Source organism: Scyliorhinus torazame, chromosome 3 (genome assembly GCF_047496885.1).
Source record: "Scyliorhinus torazame isolate Kashiwa2021f chromosome 3, sScyTor2.1, whole genome shotgun sequence".
Lineage (NCBI taxonomy): Eukaryota > Metazoa > Chordata > Chondrichthyes > Carcharhiniformes > Scyliorhinidae > Scyliorhinus > Scyliorhinus torazame.
In genome coordinates, this window is record NC_092709.1 from 297,908,958 (window position 1) to 297,930,923 (window position 21,966).

The window sequence follows — 21,966 nt, forward strand, 5'->3', positions numbered from 1 at the left end:
AGACTTGGAGATAGGGGAGGAAACAAGAGGGCGTCCACCCTGGAGAATGGACATGGGACTAATGGCGGATGAGGGGGTGTGCTTAAGGGTGAGGGGATGCATTGAAAAGTACTTGGAACTCAATGACAATGGGGAGGTTCAGGTGGGAGTGGTCTGGGAGGCGTTGAAGGCGGTGGTTAGGGGGGAGCTGATATCAATAAGGACACATAAAGGGAAGCAGGAGAGTAAGGAACGGGAGCGGTTGTTGCAAGAACTTTTGAGGGTGGACAGACAGTATGCGGAAGCACCGGAGGAGGGACTGTATAGGGAAAGGCAAAGGCTGCATGTGGAATTTGACTTGCTGACCACAGGCACTGCAGAGGCACAATGGAGGAAGGCGCAGGGTGTACAGTATGAATATGGAGAGAAGGCGAGCAGATTGCTGGCACACCAATTGAGGAAAAGGGGAGCAGCGAGGGAAATAGGGGGGGTGAGAGACGAAGATGGAGAGACGGAGCGGGGAGCGGAGAGAGTGAATGAAGTGTTTAAGACATTTTATAAAAAATTGTATGAAGCTCAACCCCCGGATGGGAGGGAGAGAATGATGGAGTTTTTGGATCGGCTGGAAATTCCCAAGGTGGAAGAGCAGGAAAGGATGGGATTGGGAGCACAGATCACGGTAGAAGAAGTGGTGAAAGGAATTAGGCACATGCAGACGGGAAAGGCCCCGGGACCGGACGGATTCCCAGTTGAATTTTACAGAAAATATTTGGACTTGCTCGCCCCGCTACTGACGAGGACCTTTAACGAGGCAAAGGAAAGGGGACAACTGCCCCCGACTATGTCAGAAGCAACGATATCGCTTCTTTTAAAGAAGGAAAAGGATCCGCTACAATGCGGGTCCTACAGACCAATCTCCCTCCTCAATGTAGATGCCAAGGTCTTGGCCAAGGTAATGGCAATGAGAATAGAGGAATGTGTCCCGGGGGTGGTTCATGAGGACCAAACTGGGTTTGTGAAGGGGAGACAGCTGAACACGAACATACGGAGGTTGTTAGGGGTAATGATGATGGCCCCACCAGAGGGTGAAACGGAGATAGTAGTGGCGATGGATGCCGAGAAAGCATTTGATAGAGTGGAGTGGGATTATCTGTGGGAGGTGTTGAGGAGATTTGGGTTCGGAGAGGGGTATGTTAGATGGGTGCAGCTGTTGTATAGGGCCCCAGTGGCGAGTGTGGTCACGAATGGACGGGGATCGGCATATTTTCGGCTCCATAGAGGGACAAGGCAGGGATGTCCTCTGTCCCCATTACTGTTTGCACTGGCGATTGAGCCCCTGGCGATAGCGCTGAGAGGTTCCAAGGGATGGAGGGGAATACTTAGGGGAGGAGAAGAACACCGGGTATCTTTATATGCGGATGATCTGCTACTATATGTGGCGGATCCAGCGGAGGGGATGCCAGAAATAATGCGGATACTTGGGGAGTTTGGGGATTTTTCAGGTTATAAATTGAACATGGGGAAGAGTGAGCTGTTTGTGGTGCATCCAGGGGAGCAGAGTAGAGAAATAGAAGACCTACCGTTGAGGAAGGTAACAAGAGACTTTCGTTACCTGGGGATCCAGATAGCTAAGAATTGGGGCACATTGCACAGGCTAAATTTGACGCGGTTGGTGGAACAGATGGAGGAAGATTTCAAGAGATGGGATATGGTAGCATTGTCAATGGCAGGGAGGGTGCAGGCGGTTAAGATGGTGGTCCTCCCGAGATTCCTCTTTGTGTTTCAGTGTCTCCCGGTGGTGATCACGAAGGCTTTTTTCAAAAGGATAGAAAAGAGTATCATGGGTTTTGTTTGGGCCGGGAAGACTCCGAGAGTGAGGAAGGGATTCTTACAGCGTAGTAGGGATAGGGGGGGGCTGGCACTACCGAGCCTAAGTGAGTATTATTGGGCCGCTAATATTTCAATGGTGAGTAAGTGGATGGGAGAGGAGGAAGGAGCGGCGTGGAAGAGATTAGAGAGGGCGTCCTGTAGGGGGACCAGCCTGCAGGCTATGGTGACAGCCCCATTGCCGTTCTCACCAAGGAACTATACCACGAGTCCGGTGGTGGTAGCTACACTGAAGATTTGGGGACAGTGGAGACGACATAGGGGAAAGACCGGAGCACTGGGGGGGTCCCCGATAAGAAACAACCATAGGTTTGCCCCGGGGGGAATGGATGGGGGATATGGAATGTGGCAAAGAGCAGGTATAACGCAATTGAAAGATCTATTTGTGGATGGGAAGTTTGCGAGTCTGGGAGCGCTGACCGAGAAATATGGGTTGCCCCAAGGGAATGCATTCAGGTACATGCAATTGAGGGCTTTTGCGAGGCAACAGGTGAGGGAATTCCCGCAGCTCCCGACACAAGAGGTGCAGGACAGAGTCATCTCAAAGAAATGGGTGGGGGACGGTAAGGTGTCGGATATATATAGGGAAATGAGAGACGAAGGGAGACTATGATGGACGAACTAAAAGGGAAATGGGAAGAAGAGCTAGGGGAGGAGATTGAGGAGGGGATGTGGACAGATGCCCTAAACAGGGTAAACTCGTCGTCCTCGTGCGCCAGGCTAAGCCTGATTCAGTTTAAGGTATTACACAGGGCACATATGACTGGAACACGGCTCAGTAAATTTTTTGGGGTGGAGGATAGGTGTGCGAGGTGCTCGAGAAGCCCAGCGAATCATACCCATATGTTTTGGTCATGCCCGGCACTACAGGGGTTTTGGATGGGGGTGACAAAGGTGCTTTCGAAAGTAGTAGGAGTCCGGGTCGAACCAAGCTGGGGGTTGGCTATATTTGGGGTTGCCCAAGAGCCGGGAGTGCAGGAGGCGAAAGAGGCCGATGTTTTGGCCTTTGCGTCCCTAGTAGCCCGGCGCAGAATATTGCTAATGTGGAAAGAAGCCAAGCCCCCGGGGGTGGAGACCTGGATAAATGATATGGCGGGGTTCATAAAGTTAGAGCGGATTAAGTTCGTCCTAAGGGGGTCGGATCAAGGGTTTACTAGGCGGTGGCAACCGTTCGTCGAATATCTTGCGGAAAGATAGATAGGGGAGAACAAAGAAGGCAGCAGCAGCGGCCCAGGACTTTGGGGGGGGGGGGGAGGGATGGGGGGGGATGGGGGGGGGGGTGGCCTGAGACAAGGCAGTTGCCAATTAGGGCTAGTTTTTTTTTTTGTTTTTTTTTTTGTTATTTAATATTTATTTATTGGTTGTTTTTGTTTAAATTTAAAAAGGTCATTATTATCTGTATTGTTACAATGTTGTGTAAAGGATGCACAATGTACTGTGTTGGTTGACCAAAAATTTTCAATAAAATATTATTTTTAAAAAAAAGAAGAGTAAGAGGGATCTTGATTGAAACATATAAGATTGTGAGGGGCATTGACAGGGTGGATGTGGAGAGGATGTTACCTTTTGTGTGAGAATCTAGAACTAGGGGTCATTGTTTAAAAATAAGGGGTTATCGATTTGCAATGGAGGTCAGGCAAAATATTTTCACTGAGGGTCTTCCTTAAAAGGTGGAGGATATCTTTAAGGCAACTCACCTGGGGCTGTTGGACAAACAGGCTGGTAAGAGTGGCAGTGGAGAGAGATCAAGGAATGGTAGAGTTGGGTGGAACTTGATGTCATCCATTCTCAAGTTATGCTATACATTGGGGAGACTGAAACCATCATCTTAGTCTCATCCACAAACTCTGCATACTTAGCATTGACACCACCCCCTCCTAATCAAGCTGAACTAGACTGCTCAAAGCCTTGGCACACAGTTCAACACCAATTGAGTTTCTTGCCTAGTACTGTCTATCTGAAAACCGTAATCTCTTCAATTATGCATTTCATTGAAAATAACTGGTTTGTTGCAATAATGTATCTTCTTGAAATATGGGTATTGTAGGGCAGGCTGGAATTTATAGATCATCCTTACTTGCCATGAAAAGGTGGTGGGCTGGCTTCTTGAACCATTGCAGTCCTTGTGGTGAAAGTACTCGATAGTGCTATTATGTAGGGATCCAGAAGTTTGATCCAGCAACATTGAAGGAATGATGATACAAGTCCACGTCAGTATACAAAGAACAAAGAAAAGTACTGCACAGGAACAGGCCTGTCAGCCCTCCAAGCCCGTGCCGATCATGCTGCCCGACTAAACTATAATCTTCTACACTTCCTGGTCCGTATCCCTCTATTCCCATCCTATTCATGTATTTGTCAAGATGCCCCTTAACTGCCACTATCGTCCCTGCCTCCACCACCTTCTCCGGCAGTGTGTTCCAGGCACCCACTACCCTCTGTGTAAAAAACTTGCCTTGTACATCTACTCTAAACCATGCTCCTCGCACCTTAAAACTATGCCCCCTTGTAATTGACCCCTCTACCCTGGGGAAAAGCCTCTGACTATCCACTCTGTCTATGCCCCTCATAATTTTGTAGACCTCTATCAGGTCGCCCCTCAACCTCTGTCGTTCCAGTGAGAACAAACCGAGTTTATTCAACCGCTCCTCATAGCTAATACCCTCCATACCAGGCAACATCCTGGTAAATCACTTCTGCACCCTCTCTAAAGCCTCCACATCCTTCTGGTAGTGTGGCGACCAGAATTGAACACTATACTCCAAATGTGGCCTAACTAAAATTCTATACAGCTGCAACATGACTTGCCAATTCTTATACTCAATGTCCCGGCCAATGAAGACAAGCATGCCGCATTATACGAAGGATGTGGAAGCATTGGAAAGGGTGCAGAGGAGATTTACCAGAATGTTGCCTGGTATGGAGGGAAGATCTTGTGAGGAAAGGCTGAGGGACTTGAGGCTGTTTTCGTTAGAGAGAAGAAAGTTAAGAGGTGACTTAATTGAGGCGTACAAGATGATCAGAGGATTGGATAGGGTGGACAGTGAGAGCCTTTTTCCTCGGATGGTGATGTCTAGCATGAGGGGACATAGCTTTAAATTGAGGGGAGATAGATACAAGACAGATGTCAGAGGTAGGTTCTTTACTCAGAGAGTAGTAAGGGTGTGGAATGCCCTGCCTGCAACAGTAGTGGACTCGCCAACAGTAAGGGCATTCAAATGGTCATTGGATAGACATATGGACGATAAGGGAATAGTGTAGATGGGCTTTAGAGTGGTTTCACAGGTCGGCGCAACATCGAGGGCCGAAGGGCCTGTACTGCGCTGTTATGTTCTATGTTCTATGCCGTATACCTTCTTGACTACCTTCTCCACCTGTGTTGCCCCTTTCAGTGACCTGTGGACCTGTACACCTAGATCTCTCTGACTTTCAATACTCTTGAGGGTTCTAGCATTCACTGTATATTCCCTACATGCATTAGACCTTCCAAAATGCATTACCTCACATTTGTCCGGATTAAACTCCATCTGCGATCTCTCCGCCCAAGTCTCCAAACAATGTAAATCCTGCTGTATCCTCTGACAGTCCTCATCGCTATCTGCAATTCCTCCAACCTTTGTGTCGTCTGCAAACTTACTAATCAGACCAGTTACATTTTCCTCCAAATCATTTATATATACCACGAACAGCAAAGGTCCCAGCACTGATCCCTGCAGGACACCACTAGTCACAGCCCTCCAATTAGAAATGCACCCTTCCATTGCTACTCTCTGCCTTCTATGACCTAGCCATTTCTGTATCCACCTTGCCAGCTCACCCCTGATCCCGTGTGACTTCACCTTTTGTACCAGTCTACCATGAGGGACCTTGTCAAAGGCCTTATTGAAGTCCATATAGACAACATCCACTGCCCTACCTGCCTGCATCAATCATCTTTGTGTCCTCTTCGAAAAACTCTGTCAAGTTAGTGAGACATGACCACCCCTTCACAAAACCATGGTATGTGATTTGGAGGGAAACTGGGTGGTGGTGGTGATGTTCCCATGCACTTGTTGCTCTTGTCCTTGAAAGTTGTATGCTTGCAAGGTAATATCCAGGAAGCCATGGTAAATTGATATAAGTGCATCCTGTAGATACTGCAGCCATGGTACACTTGTCATATAGGGCTAGGTGTTTAGACAATGATGAGGTGGCAACGTTCTGGATGATGTTGAATTTCTTGAATTTTGCAATTGAATTGATTCTGGCAGATGAAGAATATTCTATCACACTCTTTACTTGTGCCTTGGAAGGAGTCAAGAGGCTTTGGGAAGTCAGAGAATGAATTAATTGCTGCAGGAGACCCAGGCTTTAACTCCTCCACTAGCTATGACATTTATGTAGTTGGTTGAGTTGGAGTGCTAATCAATTAATGTTGATGGTGGAGTACTTGATAATTGTAATGTCATTAAATGTCAAAAGGAGGTGCTCAGGCTCTCTCTTGTTGGAAGTAGTCATTTCCTATCATTTGTATTTTAAGAATATTAGTTGTCACTTATCAGCTCAAGCTAAATATTGTCCAGTTCTTGCTGCTTGTAGATATAAAGCTACTTCATTACCAGAGGAACTTTGAATGAAGCTCAACATTTCAATCATCAGAAAACAGTATAAATTCTGATGTTATGATGAAGAGAGGGTCATTGATGAAGCAGCTGAAGATAGTTCCGCTTGGAACACCACCCTGAGGAACTCTTGCAACAATGTCCCAGGACTTAGATATTTGGCCTCCAACAATCACAACCTTCATCTTTTGTGCCATTTATTACTGTAACCACAAAGATTTTCCCCTAATCCCCATTGACTTTAGTCGGCCTCATTAGTGCCACACTTGGTCGAATGCTACCTTAATGCGAAGGCCAATTTAATCTCATCTCTAGAACTCAGTTGCTATATTTGTGTTTGAGTCAATGCTATAATGAGGTCTGGAACCAAGGAATGTTGGCGGAATCCACACTGAGCATCGGTGAGTAGATTATTGGTAAGTGCCGCTTGATAACATTCTTGACAATTCCATCCAGCGCTTAATTGATGATTGAAGTAGTCTGTTAAAGCAGTAATTGGCAGGGTTGGACTTGTCCTTTTTTTTGCTGGTCAGGTCATTCCTGGGCACTTTTCTACTTTGTCCAGTATGTGCCAGCGTTTTAGTTCTAATGGAGTGGCTTGAACAGGGGAATGGCGAGTTGTGGAACCTCTATTCAGCACTATATCTGGGTTGTTGTCAGAGCCTGTAATTGTGTTCATGCACTCCTTTAGTTCCTGATAATGGTCTTTATTAGTGTCACAAATAGGCTTACATTAACACTGCAATGAAGTTACTGTGAAAATCCCCTGGTCACCACACTCCAGTGCCTGTTCGGGTACACCGAGGGAGAATTCAGAATGTCCAATTCACCTAACCAACACGTCTTTCGGGACTTGTGGGAGGAAACCGGAGCGAATCAAATGGTTTGAAAAATAGAATTTGTGATGTTGGAGACCTCTGGTGAATACTCAAGAAGGAAGCCCTTCTAGCTGAAGAGATTTGGGAATACTTCAAAGCCCTGTCTTTGCAACCACATACCGGGCTTTATCATCATTATTGATGGGGATGTTCATCCTTTTAGTTATTTATTTGCTCACAATGGACGATTGGTGTTGCAGGACTGCAGAACTATTATTTGATCTAGTAGTTGCAGAATTGCTTGGCCGTCTATAGCATGCTGCTTTTGCAGTTTAGTATCCATGTAGTTGTGTGTTGCTACAGATTTCCTGATACCCCTGGTGCTGCTTCGAGCATGTTTTTTTGCATTCAGTAAGTCAGAATTGGCCACCTGTTGATTGATAAGGATGGAGTGAGGGATATACTGAGCCACTAGATGATACATTATAGTGGAGTAAATCTGCTGACCCACAGTGCCTTAAGCGTGGAGGATGACAGCAGTGTGAAAATGAAACTTGATTTCCACAAAGACTGTGAAGCGGTCATTCCTACTATTACTGTGATGGACAGATATAAACTTAAACCCATCTCATAGGTGCAATAAAAATGTTGTCTTAAGTTCAAATAATTAAATCATTGTTTTCTTCCTCAGGTTTTACTTTCCTACAAATTATCTTTTCGCTCATCAATGTAATCATATGTAATATTGTTTACCACTCAGACCACTGACATCTCTCATTTATCTGATTATTGTGACTACAGATAAAATAGTTTAAAATTGCACCCAGTTCCTTTTTCTGAAAGAGAGAATTCACCTTTAACTACATTTCTCCTTAACTTTGTCTTTCAGTTACACGTGCCGCCTCTTGCGGAGATACCTGTATGTATTGGACAAAATGTATTTCCCCCGCTCTCACTGCACCACATTGCAACAGTGGTTTTCAACTTGCAGTGACACTGGAGAGGACTTAATATACTTCCCTTGTTCCCACATTCTCAAGTCTTATGCGTCCAGGTTATTAACCTTTGCTGTTCCCATGTACTGTGTTGCATGCTGCAGTTCCCTTTGCCTGATCTTGCATGTTGCTACAATGTTGTACTGTCACTATTGAAGCTGTGGTGTCGCCTCCTCCACTTGCAACCCTTAATAAATAATTGGGGGAGCTCCACAATGGCTGTTTGGATGTGCGATGTGATCTGTGCAGTGTGATGCTAATCCATGCAGAACCGAATGCTCCAGATTTAATACCTAATCTGTGTTGAATTGACAAATTTGGTTGAACCATTGCAATTTGGTCTTGGCATTCCAGGGTTAGGGAGGAGAGCTGCTATTATCTAATAACTCTTGCTAAGTAATGTTCTATGGTTCTGGACATGATACAATTCCTGGTTGAATAGGCTATTAACTTGTGTATCATACCAAGTGAGCCATCTGGTGATCACAATTACTTTTCTAATTCAATTGTTTTTTTTCCAGTTAAGGGGCAATTTAGCGTGGCCAATCCACCTATCTTGCACATCTTTGGGTTGTGGGGTGAAACCCAAGCAGACACGGGGAGAATGTGCAAACTCCACATGGACAGTGACCCAGGTCCGGGATCGAACCTGGGACCGTGGTGCCGTGAGACAGCAGTGCTAACCACTGCACCGCTGTGCTTGCCCTTGTTTTCTAATTAATTGACACATTTGAAAGAGTAATTTGGTGTTTAACTTTAAACCCCTCAAAATGTAGTTGTGGACTGAAGCTGTAATTTTAACTGGTCACAAAACAGCATTTGTTAAGCCTAAATTATACATACTGAAACTGAACAGCTAAATGTTTAAACCGAAGCTTTGTGAATGTGCTGTATGATTCTAAGATATTAATATCAACAGAGAAAAAGTACTAAAAAAACTTAAGGGACTAAAATCCAACAAGTCTCTGATGGCCAACATTCTAGTGTTCTAGAAGAGAGAGCTTCAGAGCTGTTGGATGTGCTAGTTATGATTTTCCAAAACGCCCTTGATTCGAGAACGGTTCTGTGTATTAGAAATTAGCAAATGTAATTGCTATTCGAGAAAGAATGGAGAAAGAATAATAATCTTTATTGTCACAAGTAGGCTTACATTAACACTGCAATGAAGTTACTGTGAAAAGCCCCTGGTTGCCACATTCCGGCGCATGTTTGGGTACACAGAGGGAGATTTCAGAATGTCCAAATTACCTAACAGCACATCTTTCGGTACTTGTGGGAGGACACCGGAGCACCCGGAGGAATCCCATGCAGACACTGGGAGAACGTGCAGACTCCGCATAGACAGTGACCCAAGCAGGGAATCGAACCTGGGACCCTGGCACTGTGAAGCCATAGTGCTAACCACAATGCTACCGTGCTGCCCACAAACCCAGAACGACATGCCAGTAGCCTGACATTGGTCATTGGGAAGAAGTTGGAATCTAAACAATGCATGATCAGACAAGGCCAACATGGTTTAATGAAAGGGAAACAGTATTTGGCAAATTTATTAGAGTATTTTAAGATGTAACCAGTAGGCTGGATATGGGGAACCATTATATGTAGTATACTAGAATTTCCAATGGGCTTTGGATAACGTGCCATAGAAAAGGTTAATATGCAGAATAAGGACTGTTGGAGATGGGGCGTGATATATTAGCATGGATGGAGGATGTGTTAACGGACAGGAAGCAGAGAGCAGGGATAGATGGGGCATTTTCAAGTTGGCAGGTTGTGACTAGTGGAGTGCTGCAAGGATCCTTGCTGGGGCCTCAGCTATTTACAACCTATATTAATAACTTAGATGAAGAAACAGAGCAATATATTACATTTTACTGAGGATACAATGTTAGGTGAGAATACAAGCTTTGAGGAGGACATAAAGAGGCTGCAACGAGATACAGGCAGTCAAGTGAATAGGCAAAAAGGCGGCAGATGGAGTGTAATGTAGGGAAGTGAGAGCTCATTCACTTTGGTCGTAAGAATAGAAGATCAGAATGTTTTTTAAATGGTGTGAAGCTTGTAAATATTGATATTCAGAGAGATTTGGGTGTGCTCATGCAAGGAGTAAAAAGTTAGCCAGCAGTTAAGGAAGCAAATGCCCTGTAGTCCTTTTTTGCAATGGGATTGGAGTAGAAGAATAAAACAGTCTTGCTACAGTTGTGCGGGTTTTGGTGAGACCACACCTGGAATTACTGTGTGCAGTTTTGATCTCCATACTTGAGACAGGATAGACTTGCATTCGAGGAAATACAACAAATCTTCACCAGATTGGTCCTAGGGATGAGAAGGTTGTCCTACGATGAGAGGCTGAGCAAATTGAGTCTATATTCTCTGAAGTTTAGAAAAAGGAGAGGTGATCTCATGTTTTACAAAAATCAAGATTATGACGGGACTTAACAGGATATATACTGAGAGTTTGTTTTCTCTGGTTGGGGACAGTTTCAGAATAAGGGGCTGATCATTTAGGACTGATATGAAAATATATTTCTTCACTCAAAGAGTTGAGTATCTTTCCATTTCTCTACCCCAGAAGGTTGTGGATGTGCCATAATTAAGGCTGAGATAGACAGATTGTTGGTGTCTCAGTGAAGCAAAGGATATGGGACGCGGGCATGAGAGTTGAAACCAAGCTCAGCCATGATCCTATTGAATGGTGGAGCAAGGTCAACAGGCTGTATGATCAAATTTGAAATTACTTGGGAAATGAAGTTAAGAATGCCCATGATTGTCCATAAGCAAATTAATGCTTAATTGATCCTCTGTGTTCATTCCAGTATGCCTACTGCTCTAAATGGACAAAAGTACGAGTTCCACACATGATAACTGTCTGGCAAATTATCATCACGATGAAGGCATGCAAAAAAATCTGGGATTTGTACTGTGCAAGTATACCACTTGGAGTAAAACGAGAAAAGGTCTTGTATTTATATAGAAACAAAGTACTGTAGATGTTGGAAATCTGAAACAAAAACTGAAAATGCTGGTAATACTCAGCGGGTCAGCATCTGCGGAGAGAAAAGCAGTTAACATTTCAGGCTGATGCCTTCTCTTGACTCGCACTAAGATATACATACTAGGTAGGAGTCACTCGGTAATTAGATTAGACCATTTTTTACATTGTAGAATCCAAGATTTATTAAGATACACTACTAAACACTCACACCCTGAAGGCTCACTCTCCCCGTCCTGCATCCAGACCAGGGTTTTTAAACTGTGGAGCCTTCTCTGTTAATGGGGAAACTCCGCCCCCAATTACTGGGGGAGTTCATACTCGTCACGAGTTAATGCGAATCAGATGGGGCACACTCCCTACATCCCAGGGGTTGATAAACAACCCCCCCCCCCCCCCCCCCCCCCCAGTCCAGGAAAAATGACCATGTCTTCAGGCCGATCCGCAGGACCCTTTGTCTGTTTTGCCTGCTGTTGGTGGTGTATAACTGATCGGTGAGCGGCACTTCCACACTAAGCGTCGAGGCTGGACCAGCGGGGCTAATGTCTGAGGAGGAGCGGATGCGGATATCGGTGTCGATGCCGTGGATCTCTGTCTCCTGCGGCTGGATGTCTATGTCGGAGTCCGAGTCAGGATCCGAGAAAACGGAGTCTGGCATCTCATCTCCCTGGCCGTCGACGGTCCCCCACCATGGACTACCACCAATGGTAGGTTAGCGGATTGGTGCCCAGAAATCACCGGTACCTGGGCGATGCCCTCAATGGTCAACGGCTCTCCGGTGTAAGTGGCCAACTCGGCCTCGGTGTCGCGGAGTGTCAATGTGTGGAGGCCGGTGTGGATGCCCTCAAATATGCGACGGCTGATCTTGGACACAGCTGCTCCAGTATCCAGCTCCATGTCGATGGGGTGCCCATTGACCAAAAGGGACACTTGAATTGTGGCAACTCGGGGTGCCTTAACACTGTGGAGTTGTTGGTAAGGGTCCTCCTTGTGGTCAACAACATCGTATGCCCTATCACAAGGGGGCTGGAACCGGTTGGAGGGGCAGTGGGCAGGCAGGTCACGCATGACCCACTGGGCCTTGGGCCTGGATGTCTACCTGTGTACCTCTGCTCCACAGATTTGTCCCTGCGCTCTGCAGTTGCTCTGCAGTGGCAGGAACCCCACAGCCGGGACTCCCAATCCTCTGGCCGGGACTGCCCCTGATTCAGTAGCTCTATCCTTTATAGCTCTTGGACTCCCAGCTCCTCGCTCTCGTGGAAGGTGGCAATCTCAATTGCCCATTGCAAAGTCAACATGATTTTGGTTATTGACTTTTTCTACGTGGCCTGGATCCTGCAGACAAAATGGGGTCGTAAAGAGATTCGTTCAGAGTAGGCCCTAACTCGCAAGTCTCAACCAACCTCCCAAAAAGGTGTCAAAAAAATCACTGTTTGATTCTTCTTGGACTTGCGTGGCCATGTGGAAGTGGAATTGGTGAACCACAAGTGGTGGTTTTGGGTTTAAGTGGTCTTCCACCAAAGCTGCAAAAGATCAGGAGTCAGGTATGTCCAGTGTGTCAAGCTTTTAATAAGTGCACATGTTGGCCTGCCAACCGCGGTTGGTAGAGTTACGGGCCGGGATTCTCCAATCCCACGTCGGGGCAAAGAATCGCCGGGGGGTGGGGGGGCGCGCGCGCAAATCCCGCCATGCCGTTCAGACACCGGGCCGCCAATTTTCCGGCGACCGTGGAATCGGCAGCAATCGCGCCGGCGCGGTAGCCGCGGCGCCGGTTGGGGGCCTTTGAAAGTGCCCCCCCCCCCGGTGATTCTCCGCGCTTGATGGGCCGAGTCCCGCCGGCGTCGTTTATGCATGGTCCTACCCGGTGGGACCGCGGCGTTCTGGCTGCGGGGGCTGTGCTAGTGGGGGGGGGGGGAGAGAGCCGACCCCGGGGGGTGCCTCCACGGTGGCCAGGCTCGCGATCGGGGGCAACCGTTCGGCGGGCGGGCTCATTCCGAGGGGGGGCCTATGTTCCTCCGCGCCGGGACACTGTAGGGCTCCGCCATGTTGTCCGCGGGCCAGTGCCGAGACGGCCGTGGCGCGCATGCGCGGACCGTGTAGGGCCGGCTTATGGCGCCGGGGCAGCACACAGCACTCCGGCGCCGTTCTAGACCCTACGAAGGGGTGAATGCCTGGGCCTGGAGGCCTGTTGGTGCTGGTAACACTCGTGCCGTTTTGACGCCGGCGTCAACACTTGGCCAGGATTTCGGAGAATCCTGGCCATGGTCTGCCGTTCTTCTCCAATTATGGCGTTGGCCCGGGAAAAAAAATTACATACGCGCTACATTTGTAAAGAACAGTGAGACCATCGTGTTGGTCAGTGGTCTGAAGCTCAGGAATGAAATGTCTCTTGCTCCTAAATTACAGTTGACATGGCAGTATGTTATTGTGATTGAGTTCCAGAAAAAAAAACATGCATTTTAAATGCAGCAGAGGTATTCCTTTTATCCAGCAAGCTTTGCAGAATAATCCTGTGCATTAACCTTTTCATAAAGGGGAGCTCATCCTCATTAAATTTGGGTGTACAGAGTCTTCAGAGAATCATAGAATCCCTACAGTACAGAAGGAGGCCATTCAGCCCATTGAGTCTGCACCGGCTCTTCGATTGAAGGGTGCATAGAAAGCATCCTATCTGACTACATCACAGCCTGGTATGGCAACTGCTCGACCCAAGACCGTAAGAAACTACAGAGTCATTGATAGATCTGTACTTGATTAATATATCTTATGTGTCGCCGCACTCATATATTACTCGACAGAACATAAAACTGAGCTTCATGCGTCGAGTAAATTGTAGCTTTATTCAGTCAATTTTAAAATGTCTCTTGATCAGGTCAGTTTTCTTGTAATTGCAGAGTTTTAGAAAGTTCATTTTGTCCAAGCAAATACAGATGACTGAGTAGAATTCAATGCAGATTACAGTTCTTGATTAATTTCTTCAAATCAAAATACTCAATACAGAGAAGTTGACAATAAACAAAATGGCTTTCAAAGCAAAGCTCAGGAAATAGTTTCAGAAATGAAGTTAGATGATCCCAGGATGAATTGTTCAAAACCGGCACCTAGCTTTAAGGTAATTGCTATCATCATGTGTTCTGTCCCCTTTTTTATATGAATGTTTTTTATTGGGCTTTTGAACAAAGTATATTTACAGTTATGTACACAGAATAACATTTATACACATAGAAGAGAAGAAAACTAAAGAAAAAAAACTGGTACGATATTGTGCACTAGCTCAACAACAGCAATTGGCAATATTATTTTTGACACATAAGTAGGCACCTGTTTGTTGGTGGGGGGGGAGGGGGGGGGTGGTTGGGGGTGGTGGTGGGAGGGGACTTGGGAGGTACATATACATTTGCGTTCTGGAGAAACAATTACATTGGTTATGTCCAATACAGAGAGGGCAATACGGGAGTGGATCTGGTTTTGGTGTTGTTATTTGCTTCTCCTGGACGTTTTTCGCTGCCGTTGTCATCTCGTGTTCACCTCCGCTTCGGCCATTTGTCCCGTCTTTTGTCCATATTTTCCATGCTCTCTGTTCCTGTGTTTGCCAAGTTTGTTATCGTTTCCCGTGCTATACTTCCGCCTGCCATTCCTTGCCTCCCCCCCCCCCCCCCCCCCCCCGCCCCCTCTCTGGTTCCCCTCTATTGTTCCCTGTCTCCTCCCTCTTCCCCCCCCCCCCCCCGCACCCCCCCCTCCCCTCCCTTCTCCTGTGGATCACCTTTCTTTTCTCTTAGGTTTAGCTGCCCCCCCCCCCCCCCACCCCCTTGGTCTATCCCTCCCTCTCACGCCTTGGCTACTTTCCCCTGATTCTTGGCTACCTGGCTATTCTTCTGTTTGTTCATTGGCCACAATCAGGTCCCGGAACAATTGGGTGAATGGCTCCCATGCTCTGTGGAAGCCGTCGTCTGACCCTCGGCTGGCGAATTCGATTTTCTCCATTTGGAGAGATTCTGAGAGGTTGGACAGCCACCTTTGGGTGGTGCTGCCAACTGCCAACCGAACAGGATTCTACGGCAATCCGGGAGTTCTGTCCCCTTTCTGGCTGTGATTGGGTCATAATAATTATAGTTCATTCAATTCGATTGAAATGTCTGTCCATCAAATTTTGATATGGTGCGACTGAGATATTTCGTTCCCACCAATCTTTATCCGTTGTCATGAAAACAGGACTAGGAACATTGCCCAGATTTTCATACTTACAAATGTGTCCTTGCTTCTGTCTGGCCTGTTTTAATCTGATCATTCTCATGCTGTTCAGCAGTTCTCACTGTGATGTTTGAACTGTGTGACCTTAATAAACCATTTTAATAAACCATTTTAATTCTGAACCATTTCTTCCTTTAAACTTACTATATAATAAAAGTTAGATTTCTATCAGTCATGTACACAGCCCAATCCATCACGCGAACCTGCCTCCCATCCATTGACTCTGTCTACAACTCCGTTGCCTTGGGAAAGCGGGCAGCATAATCAAAGAACTCTCCCACCCGGCTTACTCACTCTTCCAACTTCTTCCATCGGGCAGGAGATATAAAAGTCTGAGAGCACGCACTAACAGATTCAAAACAGCTTCTTCTCCGCTGTTGCCAGACTCCTAAACGATCCTCTTATGGACTGATCTGATCTCTTCACACATTTTCTCTACTGAGTAGTACTGCACTGCTGCACGCTTCACCCGATACCTGTGTCTGTGTATTTATAATGTGTATTTATGTATGTCCTATATTTTCTTTTCATGTATGGAATGATCTGTCTGGACCACATGCGGAACATTACTTTTCACTGTACCTCTGTACACGTGACAATAAAACAAATCAAAATCATATTGAGCACTCTACGATGTCCACGCCACCCTATCCCTGTAATCCCATGACCTAACCTGCACATCCCTGGACATTAAGGGGCAATTGAACCTGAGACCTTATTGTTAATGTTACTTATTATTACACAAACAATTCCTTAACCAACCTGTCACAAAGAGAGCATGCAGATACTACAAACAGTTGCTTTCCCTTTTACCCTCCCACAATTAATTCTCAATAAAAGCGATTATTAACCTTCTGGTGAATTATGTGATCAAACTGAAGGCTTGCTAATTGCCAGCTTTTGAGAATTTAAATGATAGCACTCCAAATTTGTACTTCAAATTGTTAAGAAATTAATTTTATTTGTTACGACACCCTGGGCAAGTGTGCGGTCAATTCCAGCCCCACTCATAACGGAGTCACAAGTGAATTAACCAATAATTCTTATAAGAATTCCCGAAGTCTTTGGCCATTAGTTGCCCAATAATTATACTCACAGATTTGTAGATTTGTAAGTAGAAGCACAATTACAGTTTATTGAGAACACAAACAATGATAAAATATGCAGTGACTGCAACTGAAAAACAAGCAAGATAACCTACTACCCCCTTTAACTGGCCCACCCTCTACCCCACACCCAAGAAAGACACAGACAGGGAGGGGTGAAAATCATAAGGGTGTAGGTCAAAAGATATGGGGCGGGATTCTCCCAGCCCCGTCCCGGAGAATCCCTGTGAACGGGCCACGCCGCCCCGACACCGGCATGTGATTCTCTGCAGTGTGGAGAATCGGCGCCATTGGCGCCAGCGTGGTTGGCGCGGCGCACGGTCGCGGGCCGCTCTACGCGGCCGGCCCGCTGATTCTCCGGCCCAGAGGGGCACAGCGGCCATAGGAAAAGAGCCGAATCCCGCCGGCGCCGTTCTAACCTGCTCTGGGCCGGCGGGGCCTCAGCGTGTAAGGGTTGGGTGGCGGCCTGTTGGGGAGGAGGGGGGTGCGATCCCGGGGGCGGGCCTCCGATGTGTCCTGGCCCGTGATCTGGACCCACTGATCGGCGGGCCGTCCTCTGTGACTGGGGGCCTCCTTTTCTACGCGCCGGCTTCTGTAACCCTGCGCCATTTTGCATCGGGGCCGGCGCGTTGAAGGAGGCCACTGCGCATGCGCGCGTTGGCACCGGCGCCACTGTGCATGTCCTCATTGGCGCCGGCGCAACTGCGCATGCGCAAATCCCGCGGCGCCCAGTTCACGCCGGGATCTGCAGCTGGAGTGGCACGAACCGCTCCAGCACGGGGCCAGAATTAGACGTGGGAGCGGCTGTTCACGCCGTCGTAAAACGTGACGGTGTTTACGACGGCGTGGGCACTCTGCCGCGGGATTGGAGAATCCCGCCCAAGAATCTTTGCTTCAAATGGTGGTTAGCAGCATGCTTTCTCCACAGTATGCTTGTGAACTAAAGTCTCTGGTTTATAGCCAGCAATGATCTTCCTTGCAGTTTAGCAATATTACTCTCAGTTTCTCCTGGAGAGGCCCCTTGCTTCACATCCAGCTTTGCTTCAAGGCCTTTGCCTTTTCTGAAGAAAGAATTGGTTGGTTCATGCCAGCCTTTACTGCAGAGAGTTGGTTCTCATTCTGGCCTTTTCGTGAGAATCAGCTGGTCATTTCTGGAGAGAGTTATCAGATTCTAATCCTTTCCTTCTGAAACAGGAAAGGAGAGGTCACCCTTTTAGGGGTTTTCTATAGGCCTCCGAAAGGTTCCAGAGATGTAGAGGAAAGGATTGCAAAGACGATTCTGGATAGGAGCGAAAGCAACAGTGTAGTTGTTATGGGGGACTTTAACTTTCCAAATATTGACTGGAAACGCTATAGTTCGAGTACATTAGATGGGTCCGTTTTTGTCCAATGTGTGACACAGTATGTAGATAGGCCAATGAGAAGCGAGGCCATATTGGATTTCGTACTGGGTAATGAAACAGGACAGGTGTTAGATTTGGAGGTAGGTGAGCACTTTGGTGATAGTGACCACAATTCTACTACGTTTACTTTAGTGATGGAAAGAGATAGGTATATACCGCAGGGCAAGAGTTATATCTGGGGGAAAGGCAATTATGATGCGATGAGGCAAGACTTAGGATGCATCGGATGGAGAGGAAAACTGCAGGGGATGGGCACAATGGAAATGTGGAGCTTGTTCAAGGAACGGCTACTGCGTGTCCTTGATAAGTATGTACTTGTCAGCAGGGAGGAGGAAGTGGTCGAGCGAGGGAACCGTGGTTTACTAAAGCAGTCAAAACACTTGTCAAGAGGAAGAAGGAGGCTTATGTAAAGATGAGACAGGAAGGTTCAGTTAGGGCGCTCAAGAGTTACAAGTTAGCTAGGAAGGACCTAAAGAGCTAAGAAGAGCCAGGAGGGAACATGAGAAATCTTTGGCAGGTAGGATCAAGGATAACCCTAAAGTTTTCTATAGATATGCCAGGAATAAAAGAATGACTAGGGTAAGAGTAGGGCCAGTCAAGGACAGTGGTGGGAAGTTGTGCGTGGAGTCCGAGGAGATAGGAGAGGTGCTAAATGAATATTTTTCGTCCATATTCACACAGGGAAAAGACAATGTTGTCGAGGAGAATACTGAGATTCAGGCTACTAGACTAGAAGGGCTTGAGGTTCAGAAGGAGGAGGTGTTAGCAATTATGGAAAGTGTGAAAATAGATAACTCCCTGGGCCAGATGGGATTTATCCTAGGATTCTCTGGGAAGCTAGGGAGGAGATTGCTGAGCCTTTGGCTTTGATCTTTAAGTCCTCTTTGTCTACAGGAATAGTGCCAGAAGACTGGAGGATAGCAAATGTTGTCCCCTTGTTCAAGAAGGGGAGTAGAGACAACCCCGGTAACTATAGACCAGTGAACCTTACTTCTGTTGTGGGCAAAGCCTTGGAAAGGTTTATAAGAGATAGGATGTATAATCATCTGGAAAGGAATAATTTGATTAGAGATATTCAACACGGTTTTGTGATGGGTAGGTCGTGCCTCACAAACCTTATTGAGTTCTTTGAGAAGGTGACCAAACAGGTGGATGAGGGAAAAGCAGTTGATGTGGTGTATATGGATTTCAGTAAAGCGTTTGATAAGGTTCCCCACGGTAGGCTGCTGCAGAAAATACGGAGGCATGGGATTCAGGGTGATTTAGCAGTTTGGATCAGAAGTTGGCTAGCTGGAAGAAGACAGAGGGTGGTGGCTGATGGGAAATGTTCCGACTGGAGTCCTGTTACTAGTGGTGTACCACAAGGATCTGTTTTGGGACCACTGCTGTTTGTCATTTTTATAAATGACCTGGAGGAGGGCGTAGAAGGATGGATGAGTAAATTTGCAGGTGACACTAAAGTCGGTGTAGTTGTGGACAGTGCGGAAGGATGTTACAAGTTACAGAGGGACATAGATAAGCTGGAGAGCTGGGCTGAGAGGTGGCAAATGGAGTATAATGCAGAAAAGTGCGAGGTGATTCATTTTGGAAGGAATAACAGGAAGACAGAGTATTGGACTAATGGTAAGATTCTTGATAGTGTGGATGAGCAGAGAGATCTCGGTGTCCATGTACATAGATCCCTGAAAGTTGCCACCCAGGTTGAGAGGGTTGTTAAGAAGGCGTATGGTGTGTTAGCTTTTATTGAGTGATTGAGTTTCGGAGCCATGAGGTCATGTTGGAGCTGTACAAAACTCTGGTGCGGCCGCATTTGGAGTATTGCATGCAATTCTGGTCGCCGCATTATAGGAAGGATGTGGAAGCATTGGAAAGGGTGCAGAGGAGATTCACCAGAATGTTGCCTGGTATGGAGGGAAGATCTTATGAGGGAAGGCTGAGGGACATGAGGCTGTTTTCGTTAGAGAGAAGAAGGTTAAGAGGTGATTTAATTGAGGCATACAAGATGATCAGAGGATTAGATAGGGTTGACAGTGAGAGCCTTTTTCCTTGGATGGTGATGTCTAGCACGAGGGGACATAGCTTTAAATTGAGGGGAGATAGATATTGGACAGATGTCAGAGGTAGGTTCTTTACTCAGAGAGTAGTAAGGGCGTGGAATGCCCTGCCTGCAACAGTAGTGGACTCGCCAACACTAAGGGCATTCAAATGGTCATTGGATAGACATATGGACGATAAGGGAATAGTGTAGATGGGCTTTAGAGTGGTTTCACAGGACGGCGCAACATCGAGGGCCGAAGGGCCTGTACTGCGCTGTTATGTTCTATGTTCTTTCATGCACACCCTATAATGGTTCTGTAAACCGATTAATTTGGGCTTTCTGCCAGGTCAGAAACACACAATCTTTCTGGAGAAAAAGAGAGTGGGCCTTCCCTCTAAGCTGCCAAAACAAAACTGAAAGCTCTTTAGGTCTCTGAACCATTTCTGTGGGATCAGACCCTATCACCATCTGATACCAGACAGAGCACAGCCTATGACCAATTCATTGGCCATCAGCCACAGCAATCAAACTGAGTCAGCACTGAGGCCAGCCAATCTCCAATCACCAGTCTAGAACAGCACAGCCTTCTGGAATCTGCTTGTTTGAATTAAAGGCTGCACCTTGCAGGCTGTTTTGCCTTAAAGTCGCAGGGCTATTCAACATTCATCGATCAAAAGTGTAATGGCAAAAAAAACTTAATTGAAGCCTACTCGTGACAATAAGCAATTTTCATTTAATTTTCATAAAAGAAAAGGGAAAACAAGGGAATAGATAGGGAATAAACAAGAAGGAACATGAAGGACTCTTGCGTATTAAGCAATACCTCAATCGGATAGATCAGCGCAACATAAACGCAGATGTAGATTATTTGGTTACTTGAGTCTGCTCATTCAATTTTGTTGGTCATTAGCCTGAAGTCAGGGAAAGCCTCTCTCTACTTCCGAAAGTTGGTTGTATGTGAACAGTAACTTTTAATCCAGACAAATGTATTCTGAAGCTATGCATTTGGTGTTTTCCTAATGGTATATTTTGTTCGCGTCCAAAAACCGGGACAGTGGGTGCTGAACTTGATGCACACCACTCGATTCAGACTTTCCAATTTCATTATTGTTTTAAGCAGGTTGCTGTAGCTTTGATCAATTCTAACTTGCAAGCTCTGTAATGATGCATGCTGTTCCTCATGTATCTTGTTATGTGTTTGCATGTTGCATTTTATTGAAGTGTTTATTTTTACTCTGGTCAGGCTGCCAACAATATAACCGTAGTTCATTGGAATAGTGTGTACACAGTTATGTTGTAAGTTGGAGGATTTTTAAATATGATTTTAAAATGCGGAAGAATTGCCATGCACAAGTCCAGGATTGATTGATTGATTTCTTTGTTTCTTCCTTTTTCTTCATGTGCCTCAGTGATACTGTGTGAATTTCATGACGGATTAATATGTACACAAAAGAGGAAGTGTATCCTGCTGAAATTCGGATAGAATAATAGGCCAGGATTTTATGACACACTGTGGCGGACTTTCCCGCCTGATGTCAGCTGATGGGACCTTCCATCCTGCCATAGTCTATGGTGTTTGCATGAATTGTCCGCCCCGCCACATAGGACCCACTGTGGGGTGTCGATCGGTGGGAAGGGCCAGAAAGTCCTACTCATAGAAAATAGGAGCAGGATTGGCTATTTGGCCCTTCAAGCCTGCCGCACAATTCAGTCTGATCATGGCTGATCCTTTATCTCAATGCCATACTCCCACTCTCTCCCTGTGCCTCTTGAAACCTCTTGTGTCTAGAAGTCTTATCTATGTCCTTAAATATATATTCAGTGACTTGCTGCCCAGAGCATTCTGCGATAGAGAATTTCACAGGTTCCCTATCATCGGGGTGAAGAAATTTCTCC

The 21,966-nt window shown here is 46.4% G+C and overlaps 1 protein-coding gene across 3 annotated transcripts in view; it reads left to right on the plus strand.

Annotated features, from left to right (window-relative positions):
- dym (dymeclin) overlaps positions 1-21,966 on the plus strand; it is a 782,339-nt gene that overhangs the window by 369,936 nt on the left and 390,437 nt on the right. The window contains exon 15 of one of the 3 annotated variants that reach the window (XM_072497436.1): positions 8,175-8,339. The exons of the other annotated variants lie outside the window; for them this stretch is intronic. Within the exon in view, the coding sequence (XP_072353537.1) occupies positions 8,175-8,339 (165 nt within the window). The remainder of the gene's footprint in view (positions 1-8,174; positions 8,340-21,966) is intronic. 3 annotated transcript variants of the gene reach the window in all.